Source organism: Mercenaria mercenaria, chromosome 9 (assembly GCF_021730395.1).
Source record: "Mercenaria mercenaria strain notata chromosome 9, MADL_Memer_1, whole genome shotgun sequence".
NCBI classification, from domain to species: domain Eukaryota; kingdom Metazoa; phylum Mollusca; class Bivalvia; order Venerida; family Veneridae; genus Mercenaria; species Mercenaria mercenaria.
The window spans coordinates 66,877,333-66,893,231 of NC_069369.1; the positions used below are offsets into that span (position 1 = coordinate 66,877,333).

Below are 15,899 nucleotides of genomic sequence, written 5' to 3' on the forward strand. Positions count from 1 at the left end.
CTAGATGAAATGGTTCTCAAGTTACTGACTGGAAATGGATTTCCATATATTAGCCAATGTGACCATAACATTCAATAGAGTGACCCCAAAATTAATATGGGTCATCTACTCTGCATGTCCAATCACCCTATAAAGTTTCAACATTCTGGGCCAAGTGGTTCTCAAGTTATTGATCGGAAATGGTTTTCCATGTTCAGATCCCAGTCTTACCTTGAGCTTTAACAGAGTGACTCCAAAATCAATAGGGTTCATCTACTCTGCCTGTCAAATTATCCTATGAAGTTTCAACATTCTTGATCAAGTGGTTCTCAAGTTATTGATCGGAAATGGTTTTCCATATTCAAGCCCCTGTGACCTTGGCCTTTGATGGAGTGACCCCAAAAGCCCTGCCACCCTATGAAATTTGAAGTATCTAGATCAAATGGTTCTCTAGTTATTGGTCAGAGATGAAGTGTAACAGACAGCCAGTGCAAGAACAATATGACAATATGTCTCCCCCAGTGGGTTGGGGGAGACATAATTCTGACTAAATGCATCAAAGTTTTATGTTTCTAGGTATGATGTAGATAATAGTCTGTAAGTACAAAGACGGCCATAATTTTCAGTTTGCTATAAAATCTAGTAATGTAGACCTTGACTTTGATAATGTTTATATATATAAAAAAAAACACAACATTTGTTTGAATCTCCACCTTTAATAACAGGAGGGCTATGATGGCCCTATGTCGCTCACAAGAGTCGATCTGGCCTTCTGACCTAGTTTTTGACCCCACATGACCCAGATACATTCTGACCAAGCTTCATAAATATTGGGGCAAAACTGTGGCCTCTAGAGTATTCACAAGCTTTTCCTTTGATCTGGCTTACTGACCTTGTTTTTGACCCCACATGGCCCAGTTTCGAACTTTACCTAGACAGCATAAAGACTAACATTCTGACCAATTGTCATAAAGATTTGGTCACAAATGTGGCCTCTAGAGTGTTCACAAGCTTTTCCTTTGATCTGGCCTACTGACCTAGTTTTTGACCCCGCATGATCCAGTTTCGAACTTGACCTAGAGATCATCAAGACTAACATTCTGACCAAGTTTCATAAAGAATGGGTCACAAATGTGGCCTCTAGAGTGTTCACAAGGCAAATGTTGACGGATGCCGCACCCCGCACGATGACCAGTCACAATAGCTCACCTTGAGCACTTTGTGCTCTGGTGAGCTAAAAATACCACTGACACAAGACCTTAATCTTCTGAGCCGCACAAGTAAACAGCAAAATTGTGTAATGCTAACATTGATTCCTTCAATAATCCCAACCTTTTTCTATAAGCTACCTAAAAGCCAAGTTTCATCTAAACTAAATTTATTGAGCAGCCCAACACTGTTTTCTGTTTTTTGTTTTTCAGTAACCATTAACTTGACCCAATCTGCAACCCTAACTCTGAAGAATTTATAAGTAATATTCACAATTACATGCAGCTGTTTTCACAAATACTGACAATGTTTTTGCAAGAGGACAATGAACATATGACTTTTAACCTTTAGCCTGCTACATTTTTAAAATGGACTCGTCTATCATTCAATTTGGGCAGTACCATTTATTTTTCAAAGGGGTGTTTACTGAAAATTTACTGACCGAATAGTAAACAGTGCAGATGGACATGCATGTTGATCTTGGTCTGCACTTGTCGCCAAGGTAGAATCACTTGCCGCCAGCAGGCTAAAGATTAAAAGCTTGTTTCATTTACTGTAAAATCATTTTATTTCATGGAGATGAAATTTCATTGTTTTGGCAAAAACTGTTATTTCACTGAGATCTGAATAGGTGGATTTCAAAATTTGATGCAACCAACAACTCAAGGAAAATTAATCCACGAAAATATTTTAGCGATTTTACAGTAAATTAGTAAATTTATTTATATTTGGTAAGATTCAGCCTTATTTGAAACACTCTTATGTATGTTTCCTGAAAAAATTAGCATTGATGTCATAAAAGGCACAGTCATCATCCATTAGAGCTAAACCCTACAACCTCTGAACTGAGTGACTGACACTGCCTCAATAGCCTTGTGGTAGAGAGTGTCCGCTTTGAGTGTGAAAGGTCTGGGGTTCGATCCCTGGCTGAGTCAAACCAAGACGTGAACAATGGTACTGGTAGCTCCCTTGCTTGGCACTGCTAAGTATCTGTTACCAGATACCTACTTTGTTACACAAGAGCTTTGTAGCTTGTGTTGCATTTTGGATTATATGTGATGTTAAATACAGCTTACCTTTACCATAACTACAAGAAACTATACTAAATGTAAATGAGGGTCATGTATGGTGTTTTTTTTTAATGTCTTTTCTGTTCATTCATATTCCCCTTGAGCATTATTAAATTTGTAATTTTGTTAATGTAACTCAGTAATGAACTAGAATGTGTCTGTAGGACACAGGGTGTGCCCCCACTGGTACATCTGTCACAAATAAGGGGCAATAATTCAAATGTTTACAGTCTTAATGGGGTAACAGAGCCTGAACTAACATTTTATGAAAAGGATTCAGTATACCAGGCCATATACTTTTTGAGATATGAGCATCACAAACAAAAAATCCACTATTTTGGCTATTTCAAAGGGCCACAAATCTGTAATAAGCGCTAAGATTCTCAAGAAGAATGCCAAGTGTGCAAGGTCACATCATGATAATGACTCAAGCAAGGTTTCATGAATTTACATCAAATACTTTTTGAGCTACTAAGGCACATTATTAGGTGAAAATGTGCATTTTTGACTAAAATCAGGGGCCGTAACTTTAAAAATAGGGGGTGGAGCCTGCCAAAAAATAAGAGGGGCACAAATTTACATCATGAAAAAGACTCTTGCAGTTTTCATCCATTTGTATCATATACTTTTTGAGCTAGATGCATCACAAGGTGAAAATGTGCATTTCAAATTATTTCAGGGACCACAACTCTGGAAACAGGAGGCAGAGGCAGACAAAAAACAGGAGGTGCGCAAGTTCATATCATGATAATGACTCATGCAAGGTTTCATCCATTCATATGAAATACTTTTTGATTTAGACACGTCACAAGGTGGAAATGTGCATTTTTAACTATTTCAGTGGCCATAACTCTGGAAATAGGGGGCGGACCCAGATGAAAAATAGGACGTGCGCAAGTTCATATCATGATAAAGACTCATGCAAGGTTTAATCAATTCTGATTAAATACTTTTTGAGCTAGGCGCGTCACAAGGTGAAAATGTGCATTTTGGACAATTTTAGGGGCCATAACTCTGGAAATAGGGGGCGGAGCCACAAAAAAAAATAGGAGGTGTGAAAGTCATTCATCTTCCATCTTTGATTCATGTGAGCAAGTTGTCAAATACTTGCTGAAATCTCGCTGAAATCCAAGTAAATACTGGCATCAAATACTTTTAAAACCACTAGAAGTTACATAACATACTACATAACGTCTAAAAAAGTAATGGACAAAAAAAAAAACATTTTAAAGTTGAGAGAGGCTTTGAAAATCATTTTCAAACAAATCAAGGGTAAAAAGCCCACAACAAAATTTATTGTACCTGTATGGAGAATCCAGTAAAGTATAACTGTTATTCTCATCAACATTTTCTGATGTCTTTGTAACAACTTCTGATGGAACTGTTTCAAAGCCTGGTGTTCCAGCTGTCACATCAACTGGTCCTGTTAAACTGGCTGTCCCAAAAGCCTCACTGCTCGAGGTTCCTTTCACATTAGGTATTTCTAATGCCGAATCAACTGCCTCGACTGTCATATCTGCTGCCTTAACTGGTAAATCAGATATATTAGTTGTAGCCACTGTCACACTAGTTGACCCTTCTGGTACACTGGTCAAACTTTTAGCCTCAACAGTTTTCCCTACCGATGTCTCTATGGTCATATTTACCGTGTTATCTTCTGTTAGGTCCAGTATGTCGACAAGTCCAAAGTTTGTTTTTTCCTTTTGTTTTACTGTGTGTACTGACTCAGTCGCACTGTCTACTGTTACAGAACAAGCAGCATTAATACTTACAGGAACCTCATTCCTTGCAACTTCTGAGGCCTTGGTGTCTGAAGTCTTTGGACCCACCACTTCTGTTCTATTGAGCAACTTACCGGTAGATTGAGACACAGCACTATAGTTCATGTTTGAATTCTCTGTACCATATGACTCACAGTTTTTGGCATAATCTGCCAGAGATGATTGCAACAGTTTTACAGAATCTTGCTCTGATGAGTCAGCAATTTTTGTAGAATCTGGCTCTGATGAGTCAGCAGTTTTAGCAGAATCTGGCTCTGATGAGTCAGCTATTTTAAAGTCAGCTGTTACAGGCAATTGTCTGCCTCTTTTCTTCCTCATGGTGATTTTGTTGTCCTGAAAAAATTGCAAATATCAGTAAAAAAAATGGCCTCAGTATTAAATCAATGAAGTACAACCGGTCTGTATAATATAAACTTTCTTATTATTGTTATAACTGTAGCCATTCATATAAAAAGTTAGCTCTAATCCCTGGTTGCCATATTTTCTGACAGATTCAGATCGCTTGAACACATTTGGTAATCACCTAAGGAACATTCTGCAGTACTGCTTTAAAACTGGGTCAGTCACATCAGACAAGAATATTTTTTCAGTTTCAATGATATACATATTTGAGCCGCTCCTTGAGAAAACCAACATAGTGGGTTTGCGACCAGATGGATCCAGACCAGCCTGCGCATCCGCGCAGTCTGGTCAGGATCCATGCTGGTCGCAAACCCACTATGTTGGTTTTCCCATGGCACAGCTCAATTAATGTCCCAAGTTACATTAGTCACTGGATAAGATGCTTTCTGCTGGATAACTGTGTATCTTATCTGAGTTTCATAAACTGACGTAAATACTCAACTTCCAAAGTTAAGCGGACAGCATCAATGGTCAATATTGTTAGACAAAACAAAGTAACTTAAACAATCTTGTTTGATAGTCACCCTATGAACATCTGTATGATTTTTTTTTCCAGTTTCTGAAATTGTCCACTATAATAATAAATTTTAAAGTGAATTATATATCTATTATATCCTTTGCATATACATACTATGTAGGAACGGTAGTCTAGTGGATAAGTTACTCCAGGGGTCATGGGTTCGAGTCCCACTGGGGTCACGGCCATATGACACCAGTACTGGCTTTTTTCAGGAAGCGGACCCAACAGTGGTTCCAATAAGCTTGAAGCTTTCAACAAATCGAGCTAAAACAAATTAGTATAAACTATGTAGGGCAATCTTTCCAGCAAATCTCTACAGCATCATTAAACCAACCAAAATTTTGAAATTTCAAAACATGACACCATTTTAGCATGGAACCTGGAAATAGATGAGTTCTGTCAATATACAAAATCTGTGGCCTATATTCTTTACCTTAAGATGCCGTAAACTGTTCCTTTAGAGTGACTGTGCTGCAACCTTACCACATACACTTGTCACCTAGTTGATACTTCTTCTTCTGAAATAGAAACCATATATACATGTAGGGAGGCACAGTAGAGTAGAGGGTAGAGGTTCTGACTCCTGATCTAGAGGTTGTCGGAACAAAACCCAACCAGAGCGCAATTCAATCATGATCTCCAAAATCCCTAACCAGTGTGCTTGTACTGACATGAAGAGCAAGGAATGCCTAACAATAAGCTAGTTTTATATAAAAGCCTTCCTATGCTGAAAGAATTTTTAAAATCAAACCGCTGCTGAAAAAGATATAGCAGTTAGAATTTGAGAAAATGTCTGATCATGGAGGCAGCCATTTTAGTGTGTTTCATGATGTCATTTGCACACTGCTGAATTCCATATTTAGCAAAAACCTTTTAAATAGATTAATTTCATATGTTTCTTAAGTGTTAGATGCTAAACATTGTAATTTCTTTCATTATATCTGGAAAAATTAGAGAAACTATTTTACAGAAATAAGTTAATACAAACATGTTTCTAGAAATTTAATAAATCTGCCATTTTGTTTTTTGTTGCCATAGAAACAAAAAGGCCACTATTTTTATCAAATATGTAAATGCTTATAACTTTCTCACTTTTAAGCTGATTTTGAAAATTCTTTCACTTCTTTAAATGACTGAAGAAATCCTAGCAGATGGAATTAACATAAACCCCACATTGCCTTTCCCTTAAAGTCTAAAATTTAAACTGAAACATTTTTTTTCATCATTCTTTAATAAGGATAATTAAAGAGAAACCTTGCATGAATGTGACATTCAAAATGAAAACTGCTCAGCTAATTCTTACAAGTATAGATTGACACTACAGAAACTTTTGGCAAAGTGAACAGAATCAGAAATTTCAGACATTGAGCTTATTTAACTTTACTTGTGAGAACTTATCTTCTGCAATAAAATGAATGTAAAATAAACAGGGTGAAACTAAAGAATGTAAATTTCTGATAAAATATACAGAACTTTCCTTAACCTTTACCATGCTATATTTTTAAAATGGACTGGTCCATCATTCAGTTTAGGCTGTACCACTTACATTTCAAAGGAGTGTCTACTGAAAGTTTCTGACTGACTCAGAATAGCAACCAGTGCAGGCTGATCTTAATCTGCAAGGGTCACAAAGGCAGAATCACTTGTCACCATCAAGCTAAAGGTTAAACAACAGAAAATACTGTAATTTCTAAAAATTCTAAAAACAAATCTGTCAAAACACTGAGAAAACAGAGTTTCCATATATATCTTTCACCTATACTAAAGCTGAACAGTGGTATCTTTACTTGCATTTCTTGTTATTTCATGCAGAAATAAAAAGAAATATCTAACAGCAACAACTTTATACCTGAAGGCTTCAAAAACAAACAAGAGGGCCAAGATGGCCCTAGGTCGCTCACCTAAGAAACACTCCATAACAGTGTAAAACATGTTTGACCTTGTGATTTCATGGAAACAAATATTCTGACCAATTTTCATTAAGATTGGACCAAAAAATTGGTCTCTTGCGATAAAACAAGCATTTTCTTAGATATGACCTAGTTTTTGACCCTAGATGACCCATGTTCAAAATCGACCTAGATTTTATCAAGGCAATCATTCTGACCAAAATTCATGAAGATCAACTGAAAAATACAGCCTCTATCACATACAGAAGTTTTTTCTTTGATTTGACCAAGTGACCTAGTTTTTGACCTCAGATGACCCATATTCAAATTCGACCTAGATTTCATCAAGGCAATCAACCTGACCAAATTTCATAAAAATCAATTGAAAAAAACAGTCTCTATCGCATACACAAGATTTTTCTTTAATTTCAACTAGTGACCTAGTTTTTGACCTCAGATAACCCATATTCAAAATCGACCTAGATTTCATCAAGGCAATCACTCTAACCAAATTTCATGAAGATCAATTGAAAAATACATCCTCTATTGCATACACAATGTTTTTCTTTGATTGACCTAGTGACCTAGTTTTTGACCCCAGATGACCCAATTTCGAACTCGGCCTAGATTTTATCAAGGCAATCATTCTGCCTAAATTTCATGAAGATCAGTTGAAAAATACCGCCTCTATTGCATACACAAGGTTTTTCTTTGATTTGACCTAGTGACCTAGTTTTTGACCCAAGATGACCCATTTTCGAATTTGGTCTAAATTTCATCAAGGTAATCATTCTGACCAAAATTCATGAAGATCAATTGAAAAATGCAGCCTCTATCGCATACACAAGGTTTTTACGTGATATGACCTAGTGACCTAGTTTTTGACCCAGATGACCCATTTTCGAACTCGGCCTAGATTTCATCAAGGTAATCATTCTGACCAAAATTCATGAAGATCAATTGAATAATACCGCCTTTATCGCATACACAAGGTTTTTCTTTGATTTGACCTAGTGACCTAGTTTTTGACCCGAGATGACCCATTTTCGAACTCGACCTAGATTTCATCAAGGCAATCATTCTGACCAAAATTCATGAAGATCAATTGAAAAATACAGCCTCTATCGCATACACAAGGTTTTTCTTTGATTTGACCTAGTGACCTAGTTTTTGACCCAAGATGACCCATTTTCGAACTCGGCCTAGATTTCATCAAGGTTATCATTCTGACCAATACTCATGAAGAAGAATTGAAAAATACAGCCTCTAAGGCATACACAAGGTTTTTCTTTGATTTGACCTAGTGACCTAGTTTTTGACCCCAGATGACCCACTTTCAAACTCGGCTTACATTTCATCAAGATTATCATTCTGACCAATATTCATGAAGATTAATTGAAAAATACCGCCTCTATCGCATACACAAGGTTTTTCTTTGATTTGACCTAGTGACCTAGTTTTTGACCCGAGATGACCCATTTTCGAACTCGGCCTAGATTTCATCAAGGTTATCATTCTGACCAATATTCATGAAGATTAAATGAAAAATACAGCCTCTATCGCATACACAAGGTTTTTCTTTGATTTGACCTAGTGACCTAGTTTTTGACCCCAGATGACCCACTTTCGAACTCGGCTTAGATTTCATCAAGATTATCATTCTGACCAATATTCATGAAGATTATTTGAAAAATACCGCCTCTATCGCATACACAAGGTTTTTCTTTGATTTGACCTAGTGACCTAGTTTTTGACCCGAGATGACCCATTTTCGAACTCGGCCTAGATTTCATCAAAGTTATCATTCTGACCAATATTCATGAAGATTAAATGAAAAATACAGCCTCTATCGCATACACAAGGTTTTTCTTTGATTTGACCTAGTGACCTAGTTTTTGACCCGAGATGACCCATTTTCGAACTCGGCCTAGATTTCATCAAGATTATCATTCTGACCAATATTCATGAGGATTAATTGAAAAATACAGCCTCTATCGCATACACAAGCTAAATGTTGACAGACGACAGACGACAGACGACAGACGACAGACGACGGACGACAGACGCCGGACATCGAGCGATCAGAAAAACTCACCTGAGCATTGCTCAGGTGAGCTAAAAAGGGCTGATGTGCATCAAGGAAGGAAATTACTTGACTTTGTGTGCTTTTACAATGGGTTCAATCAGCCAGGGCATTACCAATTTTCAACAATTTCTTCAAATAATTAATTGCCAAAACACTGATTATTATCTGCATATCCTGTTTTCTTATTATTTTTTTTCTTTCCTTTTTTGTCTTAATAATTAAGGATCATTTAAAAAATACTCTGTCATGACACACAATATTATCTTGTATAATCAAAATTTTATGAAGTGCAATTATTTATTATTATGTTGGCAAAATGTCTTCTCACAGTTATAATTCTATTGATTAACAAATTTGATATAAAAGTATGTTTTATACAGGTTAGTAAGATATTGAAAATAAAAACACTCAAAAAAATTAGTTTACTGAAATGGGTGAAAGTGTTAAGGTTTTCTAAATGACTACAACTGACATCATTTCTCTAGGACATTTTCTGTTCAATTTCTTAAAATTCATGGGAAAAAAATCATTAAGGTTTCAAATGATGTTTTCTTAGAGTTAATTTTTTGCTGCACATGTCAGTAGGAGAAACTTCCCATTCAGAAAACAGTTTATGGGTTTTTCCCTACTACCCAAACAGGATACTTTATACTAAATATAGTAATTTGCTCCCTGTTTGCAGTGTATGAAATTCAGATTTGAATCCACTTGCCCGTTCGGACTACCAGATAGGAAATTTTCAAAGCCCAACACCAATTTTACTAGCCTAAACTTTAACACCATAAAATACTTAATTGTTGCACCATATACCATTTTTTTTACAGACATCTATGCATGTTTGAAGGAATAAAGAAAGACATATATGTTTGCCATGTTTTCGAACAATTTTAGCTTTGAATACTCCAATCCAGATCAGCATCACCAGAGTCCAAAATCATCGGACATGTCACTCCTTGCCTAACGAAATTGAAGATTTTTTTAAGACCCGTATTTGCCAATTACTACACACACATACACATGCTGATAGTATGATTTAAGCGCTGCCTTCTTCAGGTAGTTGTGAGATTTTTGCGAGAAGTGTGAAAGCTAATCAAATTATCCGTTACACTTGAATTCAGCCAATTACAGTGAAACACCGCTCGCTCGAGCATCGATGACTCGAGCACCCGGACTCGCTCGAGCAATTCATGTAGTCCCGGCCGATTTCCTTCTATCTTCTATGCGAAATTACCATGGCTGGGTTGAGCATCGACAACTCGATCGCTCGAGCATGATGCCTGGTCCCTGTGTATCAATTTATTCTTTGTTTCTTCTGGCAAACTCGAGCAGAAGTGTCAAAATTTTTCACACCTTCGGCGGCCAGAATGTATCGGTTAATCAAAAATTTTCACACACCATGAGAATTGTGTAGTCTATTCCCAGACTATCTTAAATATTTGTTTGTCGGTATATTTGATCTTATAATGAGATTAATTATTGATAAACGGTTAAAGAAAAGTTTTATTGATCAAATATCGATCAATTACTGATTACTTAAAACATCTTTTCTGCGGGATCGAGAAGATAGTTATGAGATCTTAGTATTTTAATCAGCATAACTGTTGTTTCGATGCAAATGAAGGCAGTAATATAGCATTTTCATTAAATTGAGACGATAATTATGATATGCACTTGTTGATGAATATAAATAAAAAAGTCTTAGTTGTTTCTTCATATGTGCAATTTACAAATTACCTATTGAAAACGTCTATCATAGAAAACGTTTGTAATACGTTTCTTCTTTTAAAATGTCACAATTATGTTATTATTACGCATCACCGTTTACTCTGCAAACGGTCCCGATGAAAATCGGTAAAAGTAACTTCAATTTTCTTCGTATGTTGGTCAATGTTTGGGTCGCTCAAAACCATGGATAACTCGAGCATTTTTCTCATCCCCTTGCGACCTCGACCGAACGGTGTTTTACTGTAGCATTGCGGTTACGTCTTTGACAAGTGCAAAAAACATTAGGGCCAAGATGGCCTTAGGTCGCTCACCTGAGAAACACACCATAACAGTGTTTACATGTTTGACCTAGTGCTTAAATAGAAACAAATATTCTGACCAATTTTCATTAAGATTGGACCAAAAATGTGGTCTCTTAAGTGTAAACATGTATTTTCTTCCATTTGACCTAGTGACCTAGTTTTTGAGCCAAGATGACCTACATTCAAACTTGACCTAGATTTGATCAAGGCAATCATTCTGACCAAATTTCATGAACCTCAATTGACAAATACAGCCTATATCACATACAAAACATTTTTCTTTGATTTGTCCTAGCTACCTAGTTTTTGACCCCAGATGACCAATATTCAAACTTGACCATAATTTCATCAATGCTATCATTCTGACCCAATTTCGTGAAAATCACTTGAAAAATACAGTCTCTATCATATACACAAGGTTTTTCTTTGATTTGATTGAGTGACCTGCTTTTGACCACAGATGACCCATATTCTAACTCAACGTAGAATTCATCAAGGCAATTACTCTGACCAAATTTCATGAAAATCAATTGAAAAATACAGTCTCTATCGCATACACAAAGTTTGTTTTTTTGATTTGACCGAGTGACCTGTTTTTGACCACAGATGACCCATATTCTAACTTGACGTAGAATTCATTAAGGCAATCATTCTGACTAAATTTTAAGAATATCCAGTGTAAAATGCAGCCCCTATTGTGTACACAATGTTCTTTAATTTGACCTAGCTTTTGACCCTAGATGACCCATATTCAAACTCAACCTAGACTACATCAAGACAAACATTCTGATCAAATTTCATGAAGATCTGGTACAAAATGCAGCCCCTATTGCATACACAAGGTTTTTCTTTGATTTGACCCAGTGACTTACTTTTTAACCCAAGATGACCCATATTCGACTTGACCTTGATTTTATCAAGGCAATCATTCTGACCAAAATTCACAAAGATCATTTGAAAAATACAGCCTCTATCGCATACACAAGGCTTTCTTTTGATTTGACTTAGTGACATAGTTTTTGACCCCAGATGACCCATTTTCAAACTTGGCCTAGATTTCATCAAGGTTATCATTCTGACCAAATTTCATGAAGATCAAGTTAACAAGAGCTGTCCGTAAGACAGCTAAGCTTGACTATTCGAAATATTGTCCCACAAGCAGGAATAATAAATTATTACCCAAAATGTTAAATATCAAAATAGTTCTAAGTTCAAAAGGGGACATAATTTGACCAAAATGCACACCAGAGTTATGGGCCTTGCTGCTATCAACTAGTTTTATAACCCTGAAAGCACATGTGAAGATTCAATTCAATATCTCATTAGTTTTAGAGATGTAACTTACATGTAAAAGTCCAGAAGGGAGCAAATTTGCCCAAAATACATGTCAGTTATTGGACTTGACCCAGTGAGGTTGGTAATTGACCTAGAAAAAGAAACAAGAGGGCCAAGATGGCCCTAGGTCGCTCAACTGAGAAACACACCATAACACAGCATATTAAACAGAGTAAACATGTTTGACCTAGTGATTTCATGGAAAAAAATATTCTGACCAATTATCATTAAAATTGGAGCAAAAATATTGAGTATAAGTAAATATTTTCTTTGATTTGACCTAGTGACCTAGTTTTTGACTCAAGATGACCCATATTCGAACTTGACCTAGATTTCATCAAGGCTATCATTCTGACCAAATTTCATGAAGATCAATTGAAAAATACAGCCTCTATCACATACACAACGTTTTTCTTTGATTTGACCTAGTGACCTACTTTTTGACCCAAGATGACCCATTTTCAAATTTGGCCTAGATTTCATTAAGGTAATCATTTTGACTTAATTTCAGGAAGATCAATTGAAAAATACAGCCTCTATCGCATATACAAGCTTTTCCTTTGATTTGATCTAGTGACCTAGTTTTTGACCCCAGATGACCCATATTCAGATTTGACCTAGATTTCATCAAGGCAATCATTCTGACCAAAATTCATGAAGATTAATTGAAAAATACAGCCTCTATCACATACACAATGTTTTTCTTTGATTTGATCTAGTGACCTAGTTTTTGACCCCAGATGACCCATTTTCGAACTTTGCCTAGATTTTATCAAGGTAATCATTCTGACCAAAATTCATGAAGATTAATTGAAAAATACAGCCTCTATCGCATATATAAGGTTTTTCTTTGATTTGACCTAGTGACCTAGTTTTTGACCCCAGATGACCCATTTTCGAACTTTGCCTAGATTTCATCAAGGTAATCATTCTGACGAAAATTCATGAAGATTAATTGAAAAATACAGCCTCTATCGCATACAATAGGTTTTTCTTTGATTTGACCTAGTGACCTACTTTTTGACCCAAGATGACCCATTTTCAAATTTGGCCTAGATTTCATTAAGGTAATCATTTTGACTTAATTTCAGGAAGATCAATTGAAAAATACAGCCTCTATCGCATATACAAGCTTTTCCTTTGATTTGATCTAGTGACCTAGTTTTTAACCCCAGATGACCCATATTCAGATTTGACCTAGATTTCATCAAGGCAATCATTCTGACCATAATTCATGAAGATTAATTGAACAAGAGCTGTCCGTAAGACAGCCAAGCTCGACTATTCGAAATATTGACCCAGAAGCAGGAAAATATTACCCAAAAAAGTTAAATATCAAAAGAGTTTTAAGTTCAAAAGGGGGAATAATTTGACCAAAATGCATATCAGTTATGGGACTTGCTGCTATCAACTAGTTTTATAACCCCGAAGGCACATGAGAAGTTTCAATTCAATATCTGCATTAGTTTTGGAGATAGTAACTTGCATGTAAAACTTTAACCAGAATTTTCAAAGTCCAAAAGGGGGCATAATTTGCCCAAAATACATGCCAGAGTTTTGGGACTTGATCCAGTGAGGTTAGTAATTGATCTAGAAAAAGAAAAAATAAGTTTCAAATCTATATGCCTTTTAGTAATAGCTGTATGTACTTGCACGCAAAACTTCAACCAGAATTTTCTAAGTCCAAAAGGGGGCATAATTTGGCCAAAATGAAAGTCAGAGTTATGGGACTTGATCCTATCAACTAGTTTTATAACCCCGAAGACACATGTGAAGTTTCAAATCAATATCTGCATTATTTTTGGAGATAATAACTTGCATGTAAAACTTTAACCAAAATTTTCTAAGTCTAAAAGGGGGCATAATTTGCTCAAAAAACATGTCAGAGTTATGGGACTTGACCCAGTGAGGTTGGTAATTGATCTAGAAAAAGAAAAAATAAGTTTTAAATCTATATGCCTTTTAGAAATAGTTGTATGTACTTGCACGCAAAACTTTAACCAGAATTTTCTAAGTCCAAAAGGGGGCATAATTTGGCCAAAATGAAAGTCAGAGTTATGGGACTTGCTGCTATCAACTAGTTTTATAACCCCGAAGACACATGTGAAGTTTCAAATCAATATCTGCATTAGTTTTGGAGATAGTAACTTGCATGTAAAACTTTAACCAAAATTTTCTAAGTCTAAAAGGAGGCATAATTTGCTCAAATAACATGTCAGAGTTATGGGACTTGACCCAGTGAGGTTGGTAATTGATCTAGAAAAAGAAAAAATAAGTTTTAAATCTATATGCCTTTTAGAAATAGTTGTATGTACTTGCACGCAAAACTTTAACCAGAATTTTCTAAGTCCAAAAGGGGGCATAATTTGGCCAAAATGAAAGTCAGAGTTATGGGACTTGCTGCTATCAACTAGTTTTATAACCCCGAAGACACATGTGAAGTTTCAAATCAATATCTGCATTAGTTTTGGAGATAGTAACTTGCATGTAAAACTTTAACCAAAATTTTCTAAGTCCAAAAGGGGGCATAATTTGCTCAAAATACATGTCAGAGTTATGGGACTTGACCCAGAGAGGTTGGTAATTGACCTAGAAAAAGAAGAAATAAGTTTCAAAGCTATATGCCTTTCACTGATGGCTGTATGTACTTGCATGCAAAAACTTAACCAAGGTGTGACGCCGACGCCGAAGCCAACGCCGACGCCAGGGTGATTAGAATAGCTAGACTATTCTTCGAATAGTCGAGCTAAAAATATAGCCTCTATCACATACACAATGTTTTTCTTTGATTTGACCTAGTGACCTAGTTTTTGACACCAGATGACCCATTTTCGAACTTTGCCTAGATTTTATCAAGGTAATCATTCTGACCAAAATTCATGAAGATTAATTGAAAAATACAGCCTCTATCGCATACATAAGGTTTTTCTTTGATTTGACCTAGTGACCTAGTTTTTGACCCCAGATGACCCATTTTCGAACGTTGCCTAGATTTTATCAAGGTAATCATTCTGACGAAAATTCATGAAGATTAATTGAAAAATACAGCCTCTATAGCGTACACAAGGTTTTTCTTTGATTTGACCTAGTGACCTAGTTTTTGACCCCAGATGTCCCATATTTGAACTCGGCCTAGATTTCATCAAGGTAATCATTCTGACCAAAATTCATAAAGATTAATTGAAAAATACAGCCTCTATTGCATACACAAGGTTTTTCTTTGATTTGACCTAGTGACCATCCTAGTTTTTGACCCCAGATGACCCATTTTCGAACTTTGCCTAGATTTCATCAAGGTAATCATTCTGACCAAAATTCATGAAGATTAATTGAAAAATACAGCCTCTATCGCATACAGTGTACGAAATTCAGATTTGAATCCACTAGCCTGTTCGGGCTACCAGATTGGAAATTTTCCAAGCCCGACACCAATTTCACTAGCCCGAACTTTAATACCTTAAAATACATAATTTTTGCACCATATAACATTTTGTTTTACAGACATCTCTATGCATGTTTGAAGCAATAAAAAAAGACATACAGTACATGTCTGCCATGTTTTTGAAAAATTTTAACTCTAAATACTCCAGTCCAGATCAGC

At 36.0% G+C, this 15,899-nt stretch overlaps 1 protein-coding gene across 1 annotated transcript in view; it reads right to left on the reverse strand.

The window, feature by feature from the left end:
* Positions 1 to 15,899, reverse strand: part of LOC123547343 (uncharacterized) — a 38,297-nt gene that overhangs the window by 19,235 nt on the left and 3,163 nt on the right. The window contains exons 2-3 of the mRNA XM_045334367.2: positions 5,395 to 5,479; positions 3,561 to 4,372 (exon numbers count right to left, since the gene is read on the reverse strand). Of these exons, the coding sequence (XP_045190302.2) occupies positions 3,561 to 4,357 (797 nt within the window). The 5' untranslated portion in view covers positions 4,358 to 4,372; positions 5,395 to 5,479. The remainder of the gene's footprint in view (positions 1 to 3,560; positions 4,373 to 5,394; positions 5,480 to 15,899) is intronic.